At 44.1% G+C, this 25,576-nt stretch overlaps 1 protein-coding gene across 1 annotated transcript in view; it reads left to right on the top strand.

Annotated features, from left to right (window-relative positions):
* PRIMA1 (proline rich membrane anchor 1) overlaps positions 1 to 25,576 on the top strand; it is a 55,169-nt gene that overhangs the window by 5,615 nt on the left and 23,978 nt on the right. Inside the window, exons 2-3 of the mRNA XM_054828320.1 lie at positions 1,050 to 1,200; positions 24,815 to 24,944. Coding sequence (XP_054684295.1) covers positions 1,050 to 1,200; positions 24,815 to 24,944 — 281 coding nt within the window. The remainder of the gene's footprint in view (positions 1 to 1,049; positions 1,201 to 24,814; positions 24,945 to 25,576) is intronic.

Below are 25,576 nucleotides of genomic sequence, written 5' to 3'. Positions count from 1 at the left end.
TTAATCTTACGTTCAAAGTGCTTGTTAGATAACATGCTTATTCATCGTTTAGGCTTTGTATCCTTAAAATTGTATCCAGTATTTTCCATCTGAGTATCAGTCCATTCAGAAAGAGCTGGCTTAGAGACCTCTGAAGTTAACACCTCTCAGAAGCTCCTGCGATGTTTCGCAAATTTCCTTTTCATTAGAGACTTACTCCTCTTCATTTTGTAGCATTAGATTAGGAATTTTACTGATTATTCCTTAAATCTCTAGTCATGTAACTATTACTGATGGTAAGAAAAATATGCTGTTAATAAACGGTCCTTGTCATGACTAGATCAAGCTATTGAATATATTGTATATCAATACTGGCTAAATCATTCTCCATCGCCAAGCGATGCCTACACTTGGGTTCTGCAATGCCTCATCTTCAGCTTTATTACTAGCCCACATTGCAGATTACGGAGGCTACAAGTCACAGTTTGTGGCATTTCCATTTTGACAGTGTCATGGCTGTAGTCCGCAGATGAGTAAAATATGGGCTCCCACTCCTCCTGGTGGGAAGTGAAACACTCCATGAAATGCTCTCTGAACATCAAAGCAAGGCTGGCAAAGCAGAGGAGAGATCTCCTCCGGCTTTCAGTTCTGACATAAGGAAAATGAACATAATCCTGACCCTAACTGTCTTGTAATTTTTATTAGCTCTTTGGCTTGCAGCAATGACCCTGTGAATAATGCACGCTGCTAGATGGCTTTCCTAAGGAAAGAAGGCTTACGCAATCATATTGTCTGCCACTACCCGCCTTCTCCTTACCCCATAATAACTCAGAAAAGAGCTGGCCAATTTCAACTGAATCTGACACAGGGAAAGAGGTTTTGAAGATGTTAAGTAAAAAAAACCCAAAAAATGGGAACCATGTAAAGAAGAGACCTCCCTGAAGTGGCCTTAGTGAGGAACATGAGCTCAGTTCTCACTACAGGTCTGAGGTGCCAGCTGGGTACTCAAGTCCAAGAAACACATTCATGGAAAATTTCTGCTGCTCATGCAATGACTTGTTTCTTCACAGATCACTCAGGGTGAGCCCCAGAAGTCATGCTCCAAGCCTGTAGCAGACAAAGTCACAGAGAGCTGCCAGCAAATTTGCCAGTGCAGGCCACCTCCGCTGTTGCCACCACCTCCTCCACCTCCACCGCCCCCGAGGTTGCTAGTGGTGCCAAGTAAGTAGCTGCTGGTATGGTTGTGGTGCGCTGAGGGAGGGTGAAGCGATGGGGACACCTGGACAGACGGAAGGAGAAAGGATGTGGGAGAGGGCACAGCTAGCTCGTTTATCATTTTCCACTTAGCAAATGGAGGAAAAAATGTTCTCAGTAGAGATGGAGATCTGTTTTCTGATCAATGAATAATGCTTGGCTTTTGGAGGAAAGCCAGAGAAATTCCCTCCTTTCATTGTATTATATATGATTCCCTAGCTTTAAATGGTTCCCTAATGCCCTGGCTGTAGGAAATGCTTTCCTACAGAGACATAGCGCTGTGCTTCCCCTTGAGTTACGTGACCTCCTGTTTCACCAGGTGTGCACCTTGGAGGTCTAGGTGCTCCAAGACAAATTAATTTGTAAGCAGGCAAAAATTCAAACACTCTGCCTAGACCATCCTGCAGGTTTGATTGTCTTCAAGACACCATAGCTCTACTGGTTTACCATAGCAGTGAGGTCAGGCTCGCTGGTTTTTAATTGCTTACAACTGTAACAAAAGGCAGAGGCATGTCGGGAGTCAATGGCAAGCGAGCAGTTTTCCCACTAATACACATACAGGCTAAGGCTCATCTATTTCTCTTCATCCAAATCAGTGCTCCCAAACCTCATGCAGCCCATCCAAGCTCCTCCTAATTTCCAGCCGTGCATCCCCATGTCCGGCACACCCAGTGCCCACAGTTCCTGCTGGCTAGCTCAGCCAGCTTCCTTCCACATCGGTGTTCCTGTGATCCCTGACACACAGATCATTTCTGGAGACTGATAGCTGTGCCGGTGGTCCCCATGGGGAGAGGCAGTCCTGCTGCAGTGGGACGGACCTCGCCGGCGCTACCCGTGCTGGCTGTGGGTGCAGGGACGTGGGCTGGACTCTGCGCAGCCACTTTTAGGTCCCAGGTACTTGATATCCCAGCAAATCTCCTTAATGCTTCTATATTTTTGCAAATTTGTCTCTTCCTAAAAGGCTGCCTATTAATTCTTCTCCCCGCTTAGATAAACTCCCCTGGGAACAGTGTTGCAAAGTATATCTGTTATTCTTCTCAGTATTTCCCCCAAGGGAAAAGAAATCATTAGGTAGCATCATTTGGCTGTTTGTCTTTATCAGCGCCATCCCCAGATGTGCAGAAGACACGAAGAATGCTTCTGTACAGCTTTTAGCCGGGCAGAGGACAGGCAGAATTTTGCAGTGTGTTTTCTGCCAGGAGCGTGCTTTGTATTTGTGCCACACTGCAGAAATTTAAGGCAAAGGCAGGAAAAAAAACTAGTGAAACACTTGGGAAAGGAAATACAAAGACAGCTTGGAAAACAGAGATGAAGGTTTTTCAATAGCAGGAAAAATCTCTTTCAATGTTCAGGAAAATGTCATGGACAGTAATATTGAAAATTCCCTTGATCTTTGTCTCACAGCCAGAAAATAAAGCACTTTTTGCCACTTTGCTTTCTCGTACCTGGGGTACCCCGTTGCCCTGCGGGAGCTGCTCTTACCCACAGGAGAAGTGGCAGAGCAGTGTCGGCACAGGGACCAGCCTGGCTGCTCAGCTGCACCGAGAGGAGAGCACCGCTGCCAGGCTGCTTCCCCTCCCCGGGCTGCTGTCAGGCAGCTGGTCTGAGTGCGTGGATTTGTCTCCCATGAAGTGGGAAGGAAATCATATCAGAAAAAAAAAAAAAGAAGTCTGTCACACATTGCAAAGAGAGGAAAGAGAAATTAAAAGGGCCTGTGGCTGGGATAGCCTGATGCTTACTCAGGCTGGATTGCCAGGTGCTAACCCAGTTCTAAAAATGAGCTATATAAATCCAGATGACTAATATTTAAACAAGCTATTTCATTTCAAATGCAATAAAAAAAATAGATTACACATTTCTTTCACCAATAAGCTTTAGAGTAGCAATCAAGTGCCTCATCTTGAAAGACGCTTTCATTATTATCAGCTGTCTAGGCACTGTGATTTAGCCCACGTGTACAGCAATCCCCATCCTTGTGAGAATGAGCAAGCCTCGTGGTTAAATATTGATGTTATAGACACCACTTTTAAACAGCATTCAGAAGAGAGGGCAGTAGAGGGACAAGACAAGCTATTATTAAGTGGTTGATGCTAGACCTGCACTTTGCACTTTCTAAGTGATTAAAGTTAAGTACTGGAAAGACCTCTACAAAAAAGCAGCAGCCCAGGAGCTGCAAGTTTTTTACCTTTACAAGGTACAGTGTCTGCGCCATGAGGCACTTCATAAAGATGCTGGCATTGCTCTCAGAGCTTTGTGAGCTACCAAAGGCTGCAGCCTGCTAGGCATTGTCCTTAAAAGCTCTTTTTGCAATCAAACTGAACGTTGTTGGAGGTTTAGATCATCTCTACGTCCTTCTCAAGCAGCTATTGTGGTTTGAGCCTGATGATTAAAGCCAATAGGTACAAAATTCCTGTCCATCCAGTTACTACCCTTAGAATCTTGGAATCATTTTGCTTGGAAAAGACTTTTAAGATCATTGAGTCCAACCATTAGCCTAACACTACCAAGTCCACCACTAAACCATGTCCCTAAGCACCATGTCTACATGTCTTTTAAATCCCTACTTGAATGTATGGCACTGGGTAACTGTTTGTGAGCAGCTGAATCAATCCCTGCAAGGTTTTTATTGTGGTTGAGGACAACTGAGGACTTTCAGGAACAATTACAGTGCATTTAGTGTCTCTTAATACATTTCAATATTGACAGGGTGCAGATAGATTTACATAAAATCTCTTAAATATTGTGACTTCAAGAATTCATGTATAACTACTGGTAAATGTGTTGACTCTGAGCTAATTCCCTCCACAGAAAATGAGTAGAATCACACACAATTAGCAGTCAGTCTAAATACATGAGCGATGGAAGAAGCACCAACTTTCCAGGCTATAGGAGGCACCTCACTGTTATAGTCACGTATTTACTACAGGAATGTGTGGGGTGTGTTTCAGTGCACCAGGAGGAAGTATATCATTCATTCAACAATATGAATACGGGAAATAAAATTAGATCATGTAGCCCACGTATTTTCAAACATGGATAACAAAATTATGGACTGGTGAATTCAGGGAATAATTCTGTCACCTGAACTCCAGGCCCCAGGGAAGGAAACACAGGCTGCTTTTGTCTTCCTTCGGCCATCACCCCAGGCCTCCTCTCCCATGTTTCTAACTCCTACACAGACCACTGGTATTTCCCATGTCCCATCCAACCCCTGTTCCTGCCTTTACTCATCCCCTCTGCAGCCGTCACGGGACATTTCCCCGCAGCAGCATATCCATGTGCCTCCCCCTCGCTACGGAGGACTCCTGGTCTGGCCCAGTGAATCCGTCTGCTTTATGGTATCTAAGTGAAGGCTAGGATCAGCCACGCTGGTCCCTGTGGATGCTGGTTCTCTCAATATTGCTAGTTCAGCCTTGTCTCTTTCTGTAAAGTGGGACATGTGGATCTTCCTCAGGAGCAGTTCAGTTTTGAGTTTCCTGAGCTTCCTTCCAGGTGCAGTTTGTTGGCGTCCCACTGAGATACTGCTGCCTTATTCAGTATAGACATGTACCTTACTGAGGGTCTTCAAGGAGAGGGGCGCCAGCCCATGTTAGAAGTAACTGGGATGGTGGGGACTGTCAGGCGACATGGTCACTGAGCCAGTAGCAGCTCTTCCAGACGGTCTGGCATATTGATGTTTCCACAGTAACTCCCCTTATGCAAGCAGCAGCCTGCTCTTTACCCCATGCCTAGAAAACTGCTAGTTGATGAAGTGAAGGGGAGGCTCATGAGGCTCTGAAGGGCCTAAGGCCAACAAAGCTTAGATGCTGACAGCAAAGAAAGGAGGAACTTTCAGTGAAATTGAGTGTGTTCCCTAGATATGGCTGCAATGACCTAAAGGAGATAGAGATGCTCAGAATCTGGCCTTTAATTGTTTCTTTTTTCCCCCATCTGCTTTCCTCCTTTTCTCTGGATTTCAGCCAGGACTAAGACAAGGTGGATAGAGTACTTGTTTAGGCAGCATTTCTAACCCAGCTTCACAGACCCATGAGATTAAGCTAGTTCAAATGATGTTGACCCTTCGAACTCTAAAATACTGCTGTTGTCAACCCTTAAATACTTTGTGAGCACGCAGGTTTCTCCAGGGGCATTGCAAAGAAGAGAGGGCTTTGGAAGTAGAAGCTAGGCTTTCAAAAGAGGAAAAGGTTAAAGCTAGACATCCACTGCAGTGAGTATCAGTTTTAACCTGTGTGAGGTTTGAGGATAAACCATTTCAGAAGTGACTTCTGCAAAATGATACAAGGAAGAGAAAGGTTGTTCAGCGTGAACTCCTCACTTGCTGGTTAGCAACATTTGCTATCTCTGCTCTACCCATCTCCCGTGTTGGACGAGGAGTCCATGGTACTGCCAGCCCGTCTCTGGATGATGGAAGTGTCCAGTCAAACATTGCTTCAGTAAAAATTTAGAAGAGGAAATTAAATAAAAGTTTTTATCTGAGATCATTACAAGCTGTACTAGTACAGCTGAGTCTGGATATGTGAACCAACCTCTCACTCGTTGGACGCTTGCACATAGGAACACAGGGAGATCTTTACAGCTCCTGACCTCAGTGAAAGTTTGCCCTGAGCTATCAGTGAGATAAAGCACAATCAAGTCAGCGCAATGCTGAAGTGAATGACATCACTGCAGAGGACTCTAATCTCCAGGCTGTAATTGTATGATTTTGTTTTTCAAGGTGAAATCGTATCTTTGGAGATAGTGCATCTAATTAACTAATTATTTGGGCTGGTGAAAATGCCAAAATAAAAATGACCAACTGCAGGAAAGGCGCAACTTTTTGGCAACTATAGGAGCACAGATGTATAGCTTAATTTCAGAAAGTGTGCAGGGTCCCTTCAGTGCAAGTAGGAAAACTAAGGACATTCAGATCTTTCAGGACAGATGGTCACAATGTGTGTATATAGGCAGGAGTCTGAGGTACAGGAACAGTCTGGAACTTCTCAAACTTTCAGTAAGTTTTAAAGCAACTAAAATTTGCAGATTTGGCTTGCTGGCTGTTAACAACATAGCCTTTCGCAGCAGGAACTTGTAGAAATAAAAAATGTATGGCTCTGGGACATAAAAGAGTAAGAAATGGTTTTTCCTAAGGTTTTTCTACAACCTAAATGCTGGCAGTAGAAAGGACAGGGTGACCCAGTGTGGATCCAGAGGATGAGTTTGAGCCTCATGCTGAGCAGTGTCTCCACGTGACTGTTGAAGCAGGAGAGCTGAGCATGGTGCTGATGCTCACCACATCGCCTCTTGTACTACCTGGGTACAGATGTTGATGTGCTTGCCTATACAATGCCAAAAGGACCTTTGTCCTTGGCAGAGGTCTGTGATTGGCCTCCAGGAATTGAGGGGAGGTTGTGATTGCAAAACTGAATTGAAATCCTCCTGGAGGCCACCACATGTTTTAAAACATGAAGTGCCAAAGAATTTGCTGCAAGCAGTCTGATGTTGCTCCTGCGATACGGGCTGAGCATCTCAGAGCTCTGGTGTTCTTTCTATTTGGGTAGACCTTCTGTCTTGTGAGTGCTTTGCACCTTTCCAAAAAGGTGCCACCGATGCAATTTTGACCCTAAGGACTCAGCTGGTAGGACCAGCCCTTACCTACAGCCCTTCTGCCAGAAGGACTGGTTCTGAGTAGTTCTGAGGTATTTGGGCAGGAGTCTCAGATTAATTTATCCTCAGTGCTGATGCCCAAAGGATTTGTTAGCGAACATATGGGGGTGGTTTTGTTCTACAATATGGGGAAGGTGTTTTCATCCATACTTCATACAACATAGCGACTACAAAAACTGAGCGGTGATGGAAGAGAACTACAGTAGCACCAAAAGGGGAGGGGGCACATCGACTCCTACATCAAGACATTTATGGTAATGACAGCTACTGTGAGGGAATATTGTTTTACCACAAGTCTGGTCTAGACAGTGATTTTTTTTTTTAATGCATGCAGAATGCTGAAACAGGGAAGCCCTTTCAGTTTTGGTAACACAGCTGTCATACTGTGAATTACAGTCTTGTGTGAGAGCATTGTTTATAATTTACAAAGCAAACCCAAAATTCAATTCTTGTCTTCTCCCAGCTACACTTTCATTTTTCTGGAGAATTGTGAATCTAAGAACTGGCAGTACAATTTTGCAGCTTTCCAATCTAAATTGAAATCGAGCCCCACAGCCTGGAGTCAGGGATGATGGCACATCAGAGTCTAGTCCAGGTCCCCATCGTGTTGTTTTCACATCACAGACACTACCTTCTCTGTTAGCGTAGTGAACCAAATCGTTAAGCATCCAAGATGGGATTTAGGCAGAATTCACCCACCTAAATCAGAAATGCAATGATTAGATTTCCTGCCTCCAACTGCAGGCACTTGTGTTTTTATCACTAAAGACATAAAGACTTCAAAATCCTAATATTTTTTGCATTTAGCACAGTTATTTCTGGCGTAGGAATAAAAGTTGCAAGTCCTCACCTCCCAGTTGCAATGAGAAAATTATTTAGGGTGAGGAGATTTCTTAAGCAGCAATCAAATACAAAGTTTGAAATCATCTGGACATCCAGGATGTTATGTTAAGTCTGAAGAGCTGGATTAGTGACTAGAGAGCAGGTAAGACTGGAAAGGTTCATGCTAATACTTTCATGATAGGATTCTGCTATCATTCATGCACCTAACATCTCATATTGTGTTCTTGTAAACTCTATTTTTGTAAAACACTGGTTAGATCAGGCTGTCAGTCACAGCTTCCATTGCTTTCCCAATTCTGAGTTTTTCACCACAATAAGTTCTGAAATGTTTTGTCAAGTCTAATTTTTATTTAGGCAAGTGATGAATCTTTCCCCTGCTCTGGGACCTTGCAGATTTGTTTTGAATTTTTCATGCAGTAATAAATCCATATTATGGAAAAATCCACTCTCTTGAAAATGCACTCGTTCATACATTTTGAAGTATTTAAAAGTAAGAGCCTCAGGCTAGATTTTGCAGTACAGAAATCAGTGGGAGTTCTGTTATCTATAGATTAGAAGTATTGTCTAATTTTGAAAAAGGAAGCATTAGATATTAAACTGATTCTGCAGTAGAACAGTCCTTTCTACTCCGAGATGCATATCCCAACAGTCTGATTTATTTATTTTTTAAGCAAAAGGAGTTGGCTAAGCTGAAGACATTAATTCCCTGCGTGGATGGCAGTCCATTTGTACATGCCTACCATTCCACTGATTAAGAAGATAACAAATCTTCAGTGAAGTTACTGATGAGTCAGAGGCTGCTGATTTACAAGTAATTGTAGGTTCCCCTGCCCCTGGCAGAAGGAGTTGTGCCTCATCTCGACGAGTCAGAAGTAAACTCTTAATTGGCACAAGCTGTTCTAGCAGGAAGGCTAAGCAGCCGACCTTGCTCAAGCGGTCCCATAGAAACGTATGTTCTTGTAATGGTTTTGTGTATTGTCTTTGTTGCAAACGTGACATAAAGGTGTTGCACTGCCCGTGTAATTGCAACTTATGGGTAGGGTTTTTTAAGTTGACATAGCAGATGAAGGAAACAGCAGTCTGGACATTTGGGATGTTAACCCAAAGTGAGTACACAGTGTCCATTAATATAGTACAAACACAGGTTAATAACTGATGCCACTGCCAGAAACTGTCATTAATAATTATGTAAGTTAGTTTAGCACTTCCACTAGTAAATCATGTCACATTATAACCACATATATACAGTAGCAAATTGTTAATACCTAATTGTTATTAAAATGAATCGTTTTATAATTTTGAAGTATCTTTTAAATGGAGCTGATATTTCATCAGTTCATTGGTTAGAAATATTTTACACAAAAATCTGTTCCTTGACAAATGCTGTTATTAAACTGGACTTTTACCAGGAGCACTGCTGCTATTAGACTGGACTTTTACCAATGGAGCAGATTCTAATGAATCATCCCTGGACATTTTGCTTTCCTTTTGGAAGCAGTGCTTAATCTTATTTCATAGCCACTATCAAAGGAAATGACTATTAATGGAGCAAAGGGAGGGTTAGGTTTAACCCTGGGTTTGATTTGGCAGGCTGCAGGTGCTCTACCTCAGCCTCGTGGAGCATCGTTCTTCAGCGCTGGCTGTCTACTGCTGTAGGCTTCGGTAGGGAGTGATGGTGAGCAGGATCTCTGCTAAATCTCCCCTACCTGTGCAGGTCCAAACCTCTGTGTAAAGCCTGAGGAAGGTGCAGACAGCAACCAGTAACCAATTTGCTTGCTTTTGTGACTGTAAGGTAGCCTGTGCTTTGTCTTTTAGCTTTCAGAGAGTTACCAATGTACTCTGAGTGGTGATAGAGGACTTTGTGTTGGGCATTTGGCATGGTGAAGCTACTTGATGTGTTAACATGATGTAATTGCCATTTTAAGTATGCTGTATTTTATGGACACTGCATGAAAATTTATCAGTTGATACATGTAATTTTATTTTTATTAGGATTAAATTTGCCCCTGGTTTGGAAGGCATTTCACGTTTCAGTTCCATTTTACTCTGGGTGGGTCATCAATTTTATTTCCCTTAAGTTGAACCTGAATACATTTTGAGAAAGGAACTTGACTGCACTAGGTATGGAAATTATTAATTGGTCTCCTCAGGGACATTTTTAAGTGATAACCCTTACTTCCAGCAACAACTGAGCCATTGAAGTGATACAAGGAATAAATTCTGTAATATCGAACAGGAGGATTATGTTTATATAGATGCCATACACTAACAGAAGTATCTGTTACATAGCCAGCTGTTCCCTAAAACTCAGACATATGATTTGCAATATGGCTTTCTTTGTAAAGTGAACTCCCTAAAGCCATCTGTACTTACCATTCTAAAGTATATGCCTGTTATAGTCACTCTCTCCACAGAATATCTGCCCAACAGGCAAACCATTAATTTTTCAGAGATGGACACAAACTGGTGCCTTAGAAACTGCCGCCACTAACACATTAGGAAAATATTCCAAGTATTTCCAAGTCTTCCACAACCTGTGTTAGGAAATTCAGTCTGCAGTTGGCTGAAGCTGGTTTTGTATCTGCCTTCCCTGAAGAGGAACTAATTTTGAGAAAGTTTCAGCTACAAGCTGTGAGACTTGTCCAATCTTTGTTTTTATCTGGAGGTTCCTGAGCTCTTTAAAAAGCCACTAAAGGATCTAAGAGATAATATCTTAATCATACCAGTAGCACGGAATTTTACTTATATTTCATAGCCTGTGACTTTGATGGGACCACTCATGTGAATATTGTGCAGCCTGAAGAAGTTGTGCAGATCTGGACCTTAATTTGATCTATATATAGAACATTATACCAAGAAAATCTGTCGTCGTTCTGTGGGATTAAATCTGCCAACCCTGAGATATCTTATTAATCATTCTCTGGCAAAAGACTGGTCATCAATGTAGGAGCTTAGACTTCCGAAATCATATTTCAGCTCTTTGAATTTCAGTCTGTGTCATCCCTCCTTTGGAGGCCCGTTCACTGCAGGAGCTGAAAGATGGATAAGCTTTCAGCAGACTTGATGGTGACATACTGTGATTCCCACAAAGGAGGCATCTTGCCCACCCTGTAGGGAATGGCGAAAAGAGAGTCCAGGATGCTGCTTCTCCCTCTGCCACTGACCTGCTGGGAAATCCCAAGAGAGTCAACTGAAATGGAGGTCTTTTTTCACCTCTTAAACTTTGGATTTGATACTAGTGGATGTCAAGCACTGAAGATTATTATTATTATTTTTAGGCTCAAAAGTGAACAGTAATTACTACAGAATTGATGTTATGTCCTGTCCTACAACTCATTGAAGAGGAGGCTTCACCACCACACAGCAAGGAGGACATGGTGTTCACCTTGCCAGGAGCAAGAGGCAGAACCTACGGCCACACCATCACTGCATGGTAGTGAAAGAAAGGAGGCAGCCTGAGGGGCTGGACAAGAACCCACAGTGCAAAACGTCACTATGTCATGTCTTATTTCTCCTCTGTCAGTGATGATATAGCTTCAGCAAACCTCTGGCAAAGGAGCATGTATCAGCTGATATGGGAATTAACATCCTGAAAGGCATATCACTATAGTTAAAGTGTCCATATGGGTGCCACTACCATAGTACCTTAACAGATGCAGCTGTACCTGCCTTCACAGTGCTTGCTTGGATTTCATCCAAGGGTTCCTGAGGCTCAGTAAAATCAAGGGCTAGCTTTTTAAGGGTTTTTATCACCTAAAAATGCAGATGGGGTTGAATGATCTCTCCAAACCACTTAAGTCCCAGCAAGTGTCCTAAGCCGTGGCCCACTCCACCTTATTATGGAGAGGATGGATGCTTTCTATGTGCTGTTTACTAAGCACTTCCTTGCTGCTGACCTGAGGCGGGTGGTGGCCAGCAGGTCACGAGGGAGGACACAGGGAGGATAAGGCCAATTTTCTACTCATGTCTTTGCTCTTTGTCAGTCACTTCTTAATGAGATGTCCTCTGCAACTGCACTGCCCCATGCAGGAGCCTGTCTCTCCCTGAAAGACATGGTAGCTGGTGATGAGCCCATTTTCTGCCCCAAAATAGCCTCTGAAACAGCCTGAAAGAAAGCCAGCTTGACCGGAGGAGACAACTGTCCAGAAAACTAATTTCTCTTCATACCTATCTGACTGTGGTGGATCTGGGAGGTGATGTTGGCTATGTGATGGAGGAGGAAAGCTCTGTGGGAAAATGCATCTCCTGTCCCCAGCGATTTCCAGTTTGGATGTGGTCCTTACTACTGTCATATACCCCAGAGCCCAGTGCTGTAAGCCTGCAAAGAAAGGTAGCCCTTTTCCCAAGAAGCTTGAAAAGGTCTCCACATTTGATGCATAGCAACAAACCTCCTCTTGCCCATGCTGAAGTTGCTCACTGAGCTCTGTGGGTTTCAGTGGACCAGGGTCTCACCATGGCAAACACCAAAAGAGAAGCTTCTGATTTTTTTCAACCTTGTTAGGAGACACAGCGAGGAAGCCAAAGGCTCACACCGTGGGGTGGCCAACCAGCTTCTCACAGAAGCGGCCGCAGGGCAGGCGTACCTGGGACACGCTGGCAGGGGATGGACTGCAGTACCCACTTGGTCTGCAAGACTGATGGTTTGACACTTACTACAGGTGTTAAGTTCATCCTTAAAAGTGTTGAGAGTTCACTCATCCCTGTGTATTATACTCATTTTTAGATCCTCTCTAGGAAATCTGCACCAGCCAAAGCAGAATGGAGGAGAGACATATATAGATATCTGTATGTATGTACGTGTGCATGTGCATGTGCTTATTGAGTACTGGTGGAAATATGCTACTATGCTTTCAGGTATCAGAGCGCTGAAATGGCGAAGGCAGACTTAGCATGGATGTTCAGTGTTTTCAGGCCTCTTTTCTCCTGGATGTTCTTTTCACTGCTGTAACGTGATGGGGTCCCACAGTTTGCTGGGCCAAGCAGATGATCCTCAGCACTGATTTTCCCTGCTGAAGAATAGCCCATGCTTTCTGCGTGCATCGCTCGCCGCTGGAGAGCCAGACTGTGTGTTTGTGCAATGAAGTGGATGGTACTGTGCTGGCACATCTCTGTGCCTCTCAGTGGTGCCTCTGTTCAAAAGAACTGAGAATTACTGTCCCCAGGTCGGTGCCGTGCTGCTGCTGTTCTGCTCTAGACCTTTGCCTTGCTGCTGTGTTTGCTTGAATAGGTAGTTGACGGGAAGGTCAGGGAAATAAGCTGGTTCTTGTAGAAATATAGATGAAGTACTTACAAATTTCCCTATTTAGCTTATTAAAGAATTGGGAAAGGAGTAACAACACTACTGACATGCAGCCTTATGTTGCACATTTTATCCCTACATCTTGCAACAGTATGGAAAGCTGGGACTACTGTCCCCTTCCTGGAGAAGGAGAATCAGAGGCTGGGGATGAAGATCTTTCCAAAATTACTCAACAAACAAGGGGGAGGGCTGAGGCTGGAACCCACGTCCTGAGAGGAATTTCTGTCCTCTACCCACCGTGGCACTCTGCCTAAAGAGAGTTAAAGCCTATCTCATAAAACTGAGAAGATTAAACTTAAGGTTGTATATCTGCATTCAAGCACCCTGGCTCTCCGAGTGCTCAGCACCTCTGGAAATCAGGTCACCTTCTAAAATAAATTCAACGGTACTAATTTATCAGCTAATTTTCAGGCATTTGTGACCTGTTTCTTAGAGGCACCAAATACCCATTAACCTGATCGACGACTCCTGCGTTTCGGAAGGCAGACCACCCAAGTACAGCAGGGTTCACCTGAACGACAGCTCTCACGGGGAGGCAGCGCTTAGGACTATATGGGGGTGTCACTAGGACTATCTCGGTGCTGGCCAGCCTGGTGCTGATCCACGTTGTGGAGAGCAGGGAAATGTGATGGTGCCCATGAGGCTCTCCAGGATGACCGCGTTGCTGCGAGGAGGAGGCTGCCTTGCAAGGCACAGGCTTCAATTCTCATTTGCTCGGGTCAGAAACTGATAGTGTGTGATTTAATCGGGGTAAAAACAATTCCGTCCTTTTTGCTGAGGGAGAATCAGATGGAGAGGGAGAAACGGCGTCTCATCAGGAGACTGCTGGTTAGAAAAACATGTGACAAAGTCAGATCAGAGGGCAGTGGCTGACGTGAGCGTCCATTGTAAAGATAAATGCCAGAGCCAAGCGCTAACACAGAAGCTAGCTATGATGTAATCTCCTTAAAAGCCTTTTTCTCCACGGCCTTTAAATGCTACTGCTTCTCCAGATCATGCTTTAGAGAACAGACTCTCCCTCTGTGCTCACTAACCCCGCTCTCCTCCAAAAGACCTTGGCAGCTGAAACCATATTTTACTCCTATTTGTGGTGCAGTACCTCAGTTCTGGCAGGTCCCATCAGCTTCACCGACAACCTAATAGGATTAAGGCTGGCAGATCTGGCCCTCAGCCTGCCAATTGTTTGGAGCACATACGCTCCCTCCCTACTTTTTTGGATAGTGCTTTGACTGTTCTGCTGTCTGCACCATCATCATCCTTCCATAAGCATGTAGGACTCTCAACTGAAATACTAGTCTTCCTCTGCAGCTGTGCCAAAACCAACACAAGTTATCCTACAAGCTTAGCGTCAGCCCTTCCTGGGCACCCTACAGGATCCCACCTTGTGCCTGTCCATAGGTCTCAGCTGCACAGAGCTCCTGTGGATGGCGTCAGCGTGCCGGCTTGGGGCAGAAATCTGGAGCCTGCCCAGGAAGTCAACAAGGCAGTTTGCTGCTGCCACCCCTGTCGTGTAGTTATGGCCAAATCCAGTGTTTGCCTCTGACTCCCAAGGAGAAGGCAACACGATCCAGAGGGTAGGACTGGCCAGGAGTCAAAAGACATTTTGTTTCCTGGCTTTTTCACTGAGCTGCGGCAACTTTGCACAAGCCGTTTCGCTTATGCCTGGGCGACCGCTACTTTAATCTGGTTTGGGTTTTTTTTGGTCCTAATGAAATGTTCCTTTTCCAAAGGACTCTCAAATCTGCCAGGGAAAAGCAGCTGCACGAGACCTACCAAGACAGCACAGCAACATGGGGCTTTAGTAAAATCCACTGCAAAACCCAAACCTAAATGTGTGTGGGTTCAATAACCTCTAAAGCTTAGATCTTAAGCACCACACTTAAAACTCCCCCACCTAGTGCCTCTCTTTCCCACTGGTTGTATCCAGGCTCAGGTTTTTTCATCAGCAGTTCCAGTTCTGTTTCTTGCAATGAGCCATGCACTCCTCTATTGCCCATGACCTTCAGAAAATTCCTGCAGAACTGCCCCTTTCCTCCACCTCCTGCAAACTCCAGCCTCCAAAACTAAGCACAAAACTGAGCATGTTTCTTGTTTCAGAACAGAAGTATTTTTAGAAAGGGGGAGAAAACTAAGGAGATGGGGGAACCGAGAGTGTAGAATAACAGCGTCTACAGTGTAAAAGCTGCGGGGGAGGGAATTTCTCCAGCATCATCCCACACATGTTTTTATTATAGCAGAAGTTCCCGCTGTGTAGTGATTGCAGTACTCCCCTTAAAAGGGTAGTAGAAACATATGCACAGAGCAGCTGCATGGTACAAACTCGTCTGCAACATAATGTGATAAACAGAAGTATCATCTGCTACAGGAATAGCTGATTTCCACTAGTGTTATTTAACCTACCTACTCCAGGGAGGCAGTACATCAGGACAGGCTTTCTGCTGAGCACACCACTATTGCCTGGTAGTAGTTGTTTACCTGACTAGTTCATGGCACTCTGGAAATGGCTCTAAGTTTACAAGCAACAGGAAGGGCACAGATCTATAGGGAAGTAAAAAAATGAAAGAAAACCAACATAGATTTTTTTTCTGGATCAAAATTTGCTCCAAAATTAGGTGATTCTTATTTTCCTTAAGCCAGTCTATTGCACATCCTGTGCAGTTACAGCCATGCTCCAGAGATGAGGGTGATGGGATAGGATATTGCTGGTCAAAAGCAGTTCTTTGGTCTTTCCTCACTGGGTAGCATCTTCCTCCTGTGCCTGTTCTCTGCAGCAGGATCTCAGGGAACAGGTCCAGCAGAGCAGCTTTCTGGGTCACTGCTCTTTGGGGACTGTGATAATCCAAATCCTTTCCATCGCGTTCAGATTTACTGGCGATGAACTTGCCCCAAGTGGACTTCATCTCTTACTGAAGCTGTCATCCATTCCTGCTTTACATTCGTGCTGCATTGGCCCGGTCCGAGTTAATGATGGCTGTTAATAGATCTGGCTTCCTGTGCTGCCCATCCTGCGCCCTTTTTCCTCCCAACTCTCTAAACAAGTAACAGTGTGTCCATCACTTGGAGCAGAATAGCCCTGGGAAGCCCCGATGCTGTGGGAATCTCGTATTTTATTGTATTTAATGGATTTAATCTACTCGACATTGCTTTAGCACTTGGAGCTCTCCTTTGGAGCTTGCTTTGTTTCTGTTTCTCAGGGGGAAGCAAGGGTGAAGCAGCAGCCGGGCTGGGGCCGCATCCTGAGCATCCCGCCCAGCAGCTGCAATGCCAAAGCACCTCCATGCCGGATGTTTAAACATCACAGAATCCCAGAATGGTTTGGGTCAGAAGGGACCTGCTCCAGCCAGCAGCTAGATGGGTTTGGTTATGACCATGGCTCAATATGGGGCAAAGAAGTTGCCCCACTGCAGATGTTTTTCTTTCTTCAAGGTTTAATTGTGCATACACACCACTGGGAACAGCACCTGGTGCTGTCACCAGCTCATGTGGTTGAGGTGGGACCTCACCAGACTCCTGTCTTGGATCCAATGTAGCTGAAGTCTGGGAATGCCTCTACCTTCCCCTCCCTGAGCCTGCGTTTGCTGTGTGGTCTGGAGGAGTGCAGAGGAGGATTATGGCCTCTTGCAAGCTGTCTCCAAGGCCATGCTGGCCAATTGGGGAGGGAGGCTGACCCAGCCCCCGGGGCTCCTGTTGGTACCAGCATTGCCTTTGGCGTTTGATGTGATGAGCTCCTGCATCTCCCCTTCGGTAGTTCAGGCGTGGCCAGGTGTGTTGTCTGCAGGCAAGAACTGTGAAGGGAGGTTGATGCGGTGATTTTTGGACCTGCCAGGGAGACAGCGAAGTGCATCCATTCATATAGGTCCTTTATCTTCAAAATGAATAATTTCAGATACATGCAGAGGTGCCCCAAATGTGAATGTTTGCCGTTACATGTTCAGCCAATATAAGGAATCTCAAGTGCAGGGAAGAGGGAGAAGAAAACAGGAGTTGGTAGAGTTTCTCACATATTCAGTTACGAACACTTACTAATTAATCCCGAGGAGCCACTCAGAATGCAAAGACGTTTAACAAAAGTATTGGCAGCAGTTTCATTTATATGGATGCACATATACACCCCTTTATATACATACATTAAATATATCTATCATATATATCCTTTCTACGTATATATGTGTGTTTATATACATATATACATGTAGGTGTATGCATATATGTATGTACATATATATATCCATATACGGGGGGGTGTATATGCATATATATATATACACACACACAAACACCAGGGAGTTCCTCTCACAGCACACAGAAACTTGACACACTTAGAGAAGTCTCTTCATCTGTCAGTGGAAAATGGCAATCCTTCCCTCTGTGAGCCCATCTTTGTACACGATCGCCAGCCTGAGCGTTGCCTTCTGCAGGCAGCTGTGGTTGCAGCGTGAACGTCAGCTCAGGTTTCCCTCTGGCCACGCACAAACCCCAGGGCCTGTGCGTCGGGGAGGCGTGAGGCTGGGGTGAGCAGAGGAGCCGCTGCATGGCACACAGGCATGCATGGCTTTCTGCCCCAGGAGGAGGCACCAAGGCCCCTCATGTCCTGGTCAGCCTCCTCTCCCCCATCCTCCCAGGAAATTTTCCCCTCGAATCCAAAAGTGTCACTGGATATGGTTTGAAGGAAACACATACTTTGCCTGTTTCTGAAGTGCCTTTTAGAATAACAGTTGAAGCTCTATATTTGTATCAAGGTCTAGCAGTAACACAAACTTCATTAGGAGGCTCTTTTGAAGGATTTGTTTTTCCCATGCCAGCTGCCTCTCGCTGTACACGCTGGGTATACACAGCGTGTTCCTACCATGCGGATTATCCAACTCATCTGCAGCGGTTCCTATGGGATGAAATACAGCAAACAAACAGGGCACACTTCAGCTGACACTGATTCAGGTCTCTCCATGTCTCCCCGGGGTTAAGTAACAAAACCTGCACCCGGAGAGCCCACAGCTTTCAAGGTTCTGGGCACTGAGCTCCTGACCTTCGGCAAAATTTGGAGCAGCACTTAAGAGCATCATCATGCAGATGCTGGGACAAGGTCCTCAGCTGGCACCAGTCTCACAACTGAGTGGACTTCTACTAGTTTCATAGAGTCACAGAATAGTGTGGGTTGGAAGGGACCTTTAAAGGTCATCTAGTCCAACCCCCCTGCAATGAGCAGGGACAGCTTCTAGTTTACATCACTTGAGCTCTTGGCCCTTTTTGTTAGCTGCCCAAGGCTTCATTCTGATGGATAATTAAGTTAATCAGTGTTAAGTTAATCAGCACTCACTTTGGGGTGAATTTACACTGCTGGGGGGAGTGAAGGGCCTTACATGAAAGTAGACAAGAGACCTCAGGCTCGGCACTGAAATCAGCTTCCTCAAAAAAGATGTGGGCATGTGATGGAGGCTCTCCTCGCATTTCATCTTTACAGGACACAGTGCTGGTAGAGTAAGTGTCCGAGCCTTGCTGTCTGTGTTCCTCTGTAGGGTTTCTCCCAGAAACCCAAGTTATTTCACATTAATCAGGGGATTCATTGACCTCCTCTATTCCACAGGGGGTTGGATGAGACACCTTGATGTGAAGAGACACAGGCTGCAACAGATTCAAAATCTCTCTCCATATTTAACTGGGAATGGAGTGTCCTGGGAGTCTTTTCATATACTTTGACATCTGAAATCACATCTAAACCTCTCCATGTTTTCTGGGCTTGTTCCTGCATCCCAGTGTGATAATGGCTGTAGGAACTAGTGGCTTCTCTCTGTCTTGCAAGTGGAGATGCCAATGTGCAAATTATGTGAATATATCAAAATAAGGCAAATAAGAGTGAAGATGAGACTAGAACCCAAAGCCCTGCCTTAGCCAGCAGATCAACAGGTCTCTAAAATATGTGACGTAGATAGAGGTTGCTAGAAACACATTGCCTGCATCTCCAATTGCTTTTAAGTTCCAACCAAGACTGATAAAATACTTGAGGCCCTTGGAATATGAGCCTGCCTTCAAAATAAAATCCAATCTTGCTTCCTAGCATGCTAATTAAAAGTGCATGGCTGATTCAGGCAGCCCTACAATAACAAGAGGAGTGCTGCAGGCATAGAAATGGCAGAGTTTAGCCTGTTGCGAGTATACAACATTAAAAACAGGCAGATGTCTCACAAAGATGATTATGCCAGCACTCTTGACCTTTCTGCAAGAACAGGAATAAAAGCAGGAGGAAAAACAATAATCAGTTTTGATGTATCTTGAAAGTGCTCTTCCTTTTTTAGGCATGAAGTTACTGTTATTGTAAAGAGGCGAGGGGGGTCACTGTCACCCTTCACATCACATTATTGCACACTCACCTGCTGCTTGGGACCGACTCTGTAAGCAGATCGACATGCTCAGACCTCGGCCAGAAACACCTCCCCTGGGGTCATACATGGGAGCATGGGTCACTGCCTCCCTTAGTTATCTTCCAGCTCAGCCCTGTGTTTTGTTTTATTTTGTTTTGCTTTGTTTTGCTTTGTTTTGCTTTGCTTTGCTTTGTTGAGCTGCCTGATGGGCGAGCGCCAGTGGAAAGGGATGCCTGGATGCAGGCTCCCTGCCTCGGCATCGCTGCTGAGGGCTGCGCAGAGGCAACGACTCAACCCAGCAAAACCCCCATGACGGAGCACTTACTCTCTCCTGACAGACTTGGTGGTGGTCCTTTCCAATGTCCTCACATTCCCATGCGAAGAGCAATTAGCCTACAACCCATACCGCAATGGAAAGTAATAACCCTATTCAAAATAAATAACAGAAGTACTAGATTTCCACAATCTTAGCTTTATAAAGTACAGCCATGTCCACTAAAGATAGCCTGTGGGCGTATCCAAGGATTCCAAGTCCTGTTTCTATATTCTGTTGCAGGCAGTACAAGTATGTGTCACTTGTACAACATACACAAAACCATTTAATGCTTAATCCAGAAGATTAAAACAGCTTCTTCAATGTTTTTTAGTTTTAGTAGCTCAGGGCAATTTTCAGAGGGACCTACTCTGCGATTTGCTAAAATGTAATCAGAGACGTCTTTGTGATTTTATTGGAACTTCCTTTCCAGTGACACAAATTCTATTTTTGTGCCTGGACATTGAGGGAAACCCTCTGTAGCTGGGCTAATCTTTTGTGGTATGCACATTTCTGGCTAGACCCATGTGTATACAGATACCTGCTAACATTAGAACTGGAGCTGTGTCTTTATGCTGAGCCTTCAAAATAAATTTAGTCAAAGAGAACAAGTGTGTGAGATTTGTGTGGTGCTTAAATAGTTTGCAGGATGCCATTGCTCCAAAAGTACTTTTTCATGAATTTGTTTTCAATAAGTTGGATCCAGCCACTCACTGTAGGTCTGAAGTTGGTCTTTTTATTCATTGTATTTATTTAGACTTGGTGATGTTAGGAATAGTTGAAGGTGTTGGCCCGCTAAATGTAAACCTAACCAACATTTGTACTTCATAAATTTTAAATCCAAGAAAAAAAAGGCATTGTGCTCATGTGGCCTTTCCAGAGATGGAGTGTTTTCTTTACATAATTCTTATCCTGAGTCTGATCTCTTTAGCTGAATTTAGACTTCTTTCTTTTAGGAAAAGTGAAAAGACTACCTTAAACTAAATTTTTCAATAAAATACTCCACCAGAGCTGACAGACTATTGTAACGGCTAATTGCCCTTAATGATAATAATTACCCTATTTCTAATCTGAATATGCTTAGTCTCCCCTTGTAGTGGAGTACATTCCTGAGTCATTTACAAACTCTACCAGTATCCATCACCCTATTTTGGGGGGAAGGGGGGAGTCACTGCTAAAAAACACATTCTCTCAGCAGTGACTTTCCATTTATAGTGAGATTTTGAGACATACCAGTTCTCTGGCTTTTAACTCAATTTATGTGTGCCACACTTACTGTGTAGCTTTAAAGTTTTGTAACCCCAAAGTCATGTGGAATTAAGTCGAATGTCATACCAAAGTCTAAAGCTATCACACTAGCACTAATACATCTGTTTACCAAACCAGTATCTCCTCAGAAAATATCTAGTTAGTTTGACAAGATGTGTTTTCCTAAACCTATGGCATTTCGCATCAATTATTTATTTTAATATTTTAGTAATTGAATGAGATTTTCATTATTTTGGCAGGATTTCTGTCAGGATGGCAGGCTGTGATTGCTTAGTTCACTCTGCTTATCGTCTTTAAAAAGTCATCACTTTCCTACCACTTTCCACCCAACGGTATGTTCATTGTGCAGACCACCACTTTGGGGCTTAGGAGAAAAAGCACATTTTCGTCAAGTTGTTTTGCACTGTGAAAATCACATTCTCCATTCAGCTGATTTTGAGACCAGTGAAGAGCAGCCAGGAAAGAGTCAAACCAGGAGGCAGTCATGCTCTGAGCAACTGAAACCACTCACATGAGACCGGCAAAGGGTGCCAAGGGAGCAACCACCATGGCTGGGCTTGCCAGCCCTCAGCTCTCAGTAGCCCTGCGGTGATGACGAAGGGACTCCCTGTGCCCAGAGATGCCCTTCATTCCCCAAATACACCGCTGTGGATGACAGCAGTACATGGCTTGTTTCTTTACGTGTCAAGGGAAAGGATTCTGAAAAAAAGATTCTCATTTTGGGGGGTTTATAGTGGATTTGAAAGAGGTGATACAAAGGAGACAACCATTAGAATTCAAGTGTTTTCCTGCATTTCATCAAAGCTTTTGAAAGACAATGAAACAAATGGACATTGTCTTTGGTATAGGTAGTGTTGGACAACATCTGCTCAGTGTTTACTATAATAATTTCAGTATTAGAGCAGGGTTTGAGACTCATGTCTTCCCTCTTCCACAGAGTGCCGAAGAAATGCACTGCTGTTCCCTGCAAAGTGGCACAGTTGCAAGAAGGTGCCATGAGCGTCTTCAGCCCAGCATAATTTCTGATCATTAAGTGCATGACACATACAGGCTCAGCCCCTTACAGGTGCAATCTGTTTCTTCTACACTGTGGGTGATGAGCTGGCAGCTAGGACCCAGGCACAGGAGCATGGAGAGCCTCCCCAGCCCTGGGCTGCCCCAGGGAGCAGATCCATGAGCCCCATCCCAGGGGGATGGAGACATCAACACTCCCCTAACATCAAGAGCTCAGTGCAGAACTCAGCAAGAGGCACCTCTCTGAGGCCAGGCACCTTGCTGGTTCTTTGGGAAGTTCCCCTCTCAGCTAACTTTCCCAGCCGCTGCTCATAGGCATGAAGCACGGCAGGCACATGGAGGCATTCATGCGGGCCAGGGTTGGGCTTCCCAGCAGCACAAGGGGATTAAAAGCAGTTCTGCTCTTCCTCAGAGGATAATCGTGAGGAGAAATGCGTTAAGGACATAAAAATGTCACGGTAATGAAAGCTATATGAATGCATACTGAGAAAGGCAGAAAATAGCACGCAACCAGGAGCTTATTGGAAAAAGAGTGGACATTTTTTTAAGGAAAACAAGATTACCTAGCACTGCAATAATAAGAGGTAGAAACAGAAAATACTTTCTAAAGTTGTATAAACCCACCAGCCACTAAGAAACAGGTTTTGATAGCTTCCAGTGTGATTTCTTGTGCTTCTTTCTGGGTTCCTGGTCTGGACCAGTGGGGAAGAGAACTGAGCCAGGTGGATTAGGGGTCACCTCTGCATCAGCAATTCTTATTTTCCTGTCATTAATAACTACATATAGGCTGTCGGGAATCATATTCACTATTCAGTCCCACATATATCTGTTTATTCTCCATGTAAAAATACTGTGATAAACCATCAAGGAGCATGTGGTGCACAGGCATGTGACAAGCCTTGCTTTATACCCTGTCTCTGCCATATGTCAGTCTCGTGTTGTGCCAAGGAGCAACCTCGTCTCACCATCTTGGTTTGCTTTACAAATAGTTTGGTTGATCCTGCCTTGGAGGAAGAACAAGGACAAAATAAGGATGGCCCTACTTGCCCCATTTTTTATGATCACATCTAATTTTACATGGCATCTGCTGATGCATATGTTTCTTCTGATTTCACTGCAACCTATTGTGTTTGTCAGGGCAACACCAGGAGGGTGGACTTGGCCCTGAGACTGCCTGCTCCTTCATGTGAACATTTTGTCATTCCCTCTGTTCTGGAATCTTAGAAAATAACAATATTGAAAACTTTCAGAGAATGTTAAAAACATTAGCTTTACCACAACACAATAAATAGTTCCATTACCTACCGAAAACTGACTTCTGCATCTGACATAGTAATAAAGTAGAAAATCAGTTGCCAAGGTAGTCTGGGAGTGGACACATTGTCAAAAGAGGAGCCAGGAACCATTAGTTTTTCAAATCACTTAATTTTCCAGCTTTATTTTTCTCTCCCATAGGAAAACAGACACACACAAACCCGCCCACACACCCTTCAGTCAATATATGTACAATAAATTGAAGGCAATATTTGCTAGACAAGTATAATCAGAGTGATAGCATGGTGCTCCTGCAGATTTCTCTGGGTGAATGTTGCCAATTCTTCTATAGATCACGCAACTGGAAAAAAAAATCTTTTCTCAGTAATTGTGTACTTCAGGATTTTACCTAAGAAGTGTTAAACCTAAGAGTGTGTCTATGTCTTTTCCTAATCAAACACAGGAGGCACAGGAGATGTCAGCTTACAGTAAATGATACAGATGACATATTTTAACTTGTGCACCTATTTGTGATGTGTATAACATGAAGTTCAGAATTTAGGATATATCAGATCAAATAATTAGACTCAAAACGCGCCTTTTGCCATATTTAGTTCTCTCCCATTCTTAATTGAAAATGTACATTCAGACAGTCCCATTGACTTATTCCTTATTAAACTTAATTTAGGGTGACTCAATTTCTGATGGAGTTTATGTGGTTGCGTACGCTGGGTTAAGGGTCTCTTCCCCCTCTGCAGTGCACTGGCAGTGCTCATGCCATTGTCTGCCGCTCACCATCCTTCAGGAAATAAGTGTCCCCTCAAAGCCTGGGGAAAGGAATATGGCCCTGAAGGAAAATATTGGAACTAAATGCCACCAGTATTACTCTTGATGCAAAATAGTGCTTGTTTTGAGTGATACTTACATAGGCAAGCCTAGCCCTAAATTGAATAAGAAAAATGTAACAATAATTGCTTATATTTTCACAGGTTAACATTTGTTAATGTTGACGTTTCTTACCTGTTGGACGTACAAGTCAAAGGCAGGGTAGGGAAAGAAGCTTGTCAACTATAGTCCTCTAAAAGCAGTTAATGAATGTAATAAAATTCTTGTTCTTTTAAAACAAATCCCCCTTCCTTGCTCCAAGGTTACAATGATAGCAGCTGCAATACTGATCAGTAGGCACTGCTGCAGCTCCCCGATAAACCTCCTCTAATGGGGTTTGAAAGCCTGTCCTTATCAGCATAACATCTCTCTCTCAAACTAAATCTGATGCAGCAGGAGATGGCAAATGCAGAGGGAGGAGAGGTTTCTCACGGGTGGCAGAATGGAGCCTTTCTCCTTTGTGCTGAGCATGTGGACAGCACTGACACAGAGAACCTGGTCATCTGGGGACCACGATAAGAAATACCTAGTACCAAACTAGTTGATTGCTTGGAAAAAAAAAAAAATGGGTCCTAAATGGGAAATATCCTCTTTGCATGTATCTGTGGCCCTGGCATAGTGCTATTGCATGGGTGACTGAAGCGTATCTGATTATACGCTGCTTATTTGGGAGAACTCATGTATTTTTCCACACTCTTTTTACAGCTCCCAAGTCCACCTTTTGTCCCACTGAAGAGACCTGGTGGCCAGGCCTGGTTATTATCATCGCAGTATGCTGCGCCACACTAGTGTTCCTCTTCGTAGTTGTCATCATTTGCTACAAAGCCATAAAAAGGTAAGATTCTAGATGCTTTTACTGTGCTTAGGGCAATGTAACCCCACAAAGGTTGGCCCAGGACTGGCTTGATACCTTGTTTTGTTTAAAGGCATCCTAAAGGCAAAATGCATCCTGTAGTCGATGTGTGTTTTCACTGGAAAGTCACTGTATGTACCATATCCTGCCTGTGTAAAGGATGAAGTTTAATGCACAGTTGTGGGCATGAGGAGGAGAAAAACTAGAAGTGGGACAGGGCCACAATGTTCAGACTAAAATGAACTCCCCAAAGTCAGATTGCTGCAGGTTGCTGGGGAATATCAATAGCTTTGGCTTGGCCAAGTGTAGCGGCAGGAATCACCATCCTATTCAGTTCTGGTAGTATTCAAAATTTATGTGTGGGATGTGAGATTTTTGGCCCGGGCCCGTCACTACTTTCAGATTGATGCAAGCCCTTGTAACCCAAAATCTAGGGTAATTTGTGTAGTTTTTCATTCAGAGACTCTACTTCTAATTTATTCTTACTTTAAAATTATCACCTACAGAATCCATTTCAAAACATGTCTCTTTTAATTTAAAAACCTATGTGAAGCCTATGTACACAACGATGTGTAGTGACCATTTCAGCTCCCCTACCACTGTCTTTGCAATAG

This window comes from Grus americana, chromosome 5 (assembly GCF_028858705.1).
Source record: "Grus americana isolate bGruAme1 chromosome 5, bGruAme1.mat, whole genome shotgun sequence".
In the NCBI taxonomy this organism is placed as follows: domain Eukaryota; kingdom Metazoa; phylum Chordata; class Aves; order Gruiformes; family Gruidae; genus Grus; species Grus americana.
The sequence above is the reverse complement of the archived record's forward strand: the minus strand, read 5'-3'. Positions and strand labels throughout refer to the sequence as shown.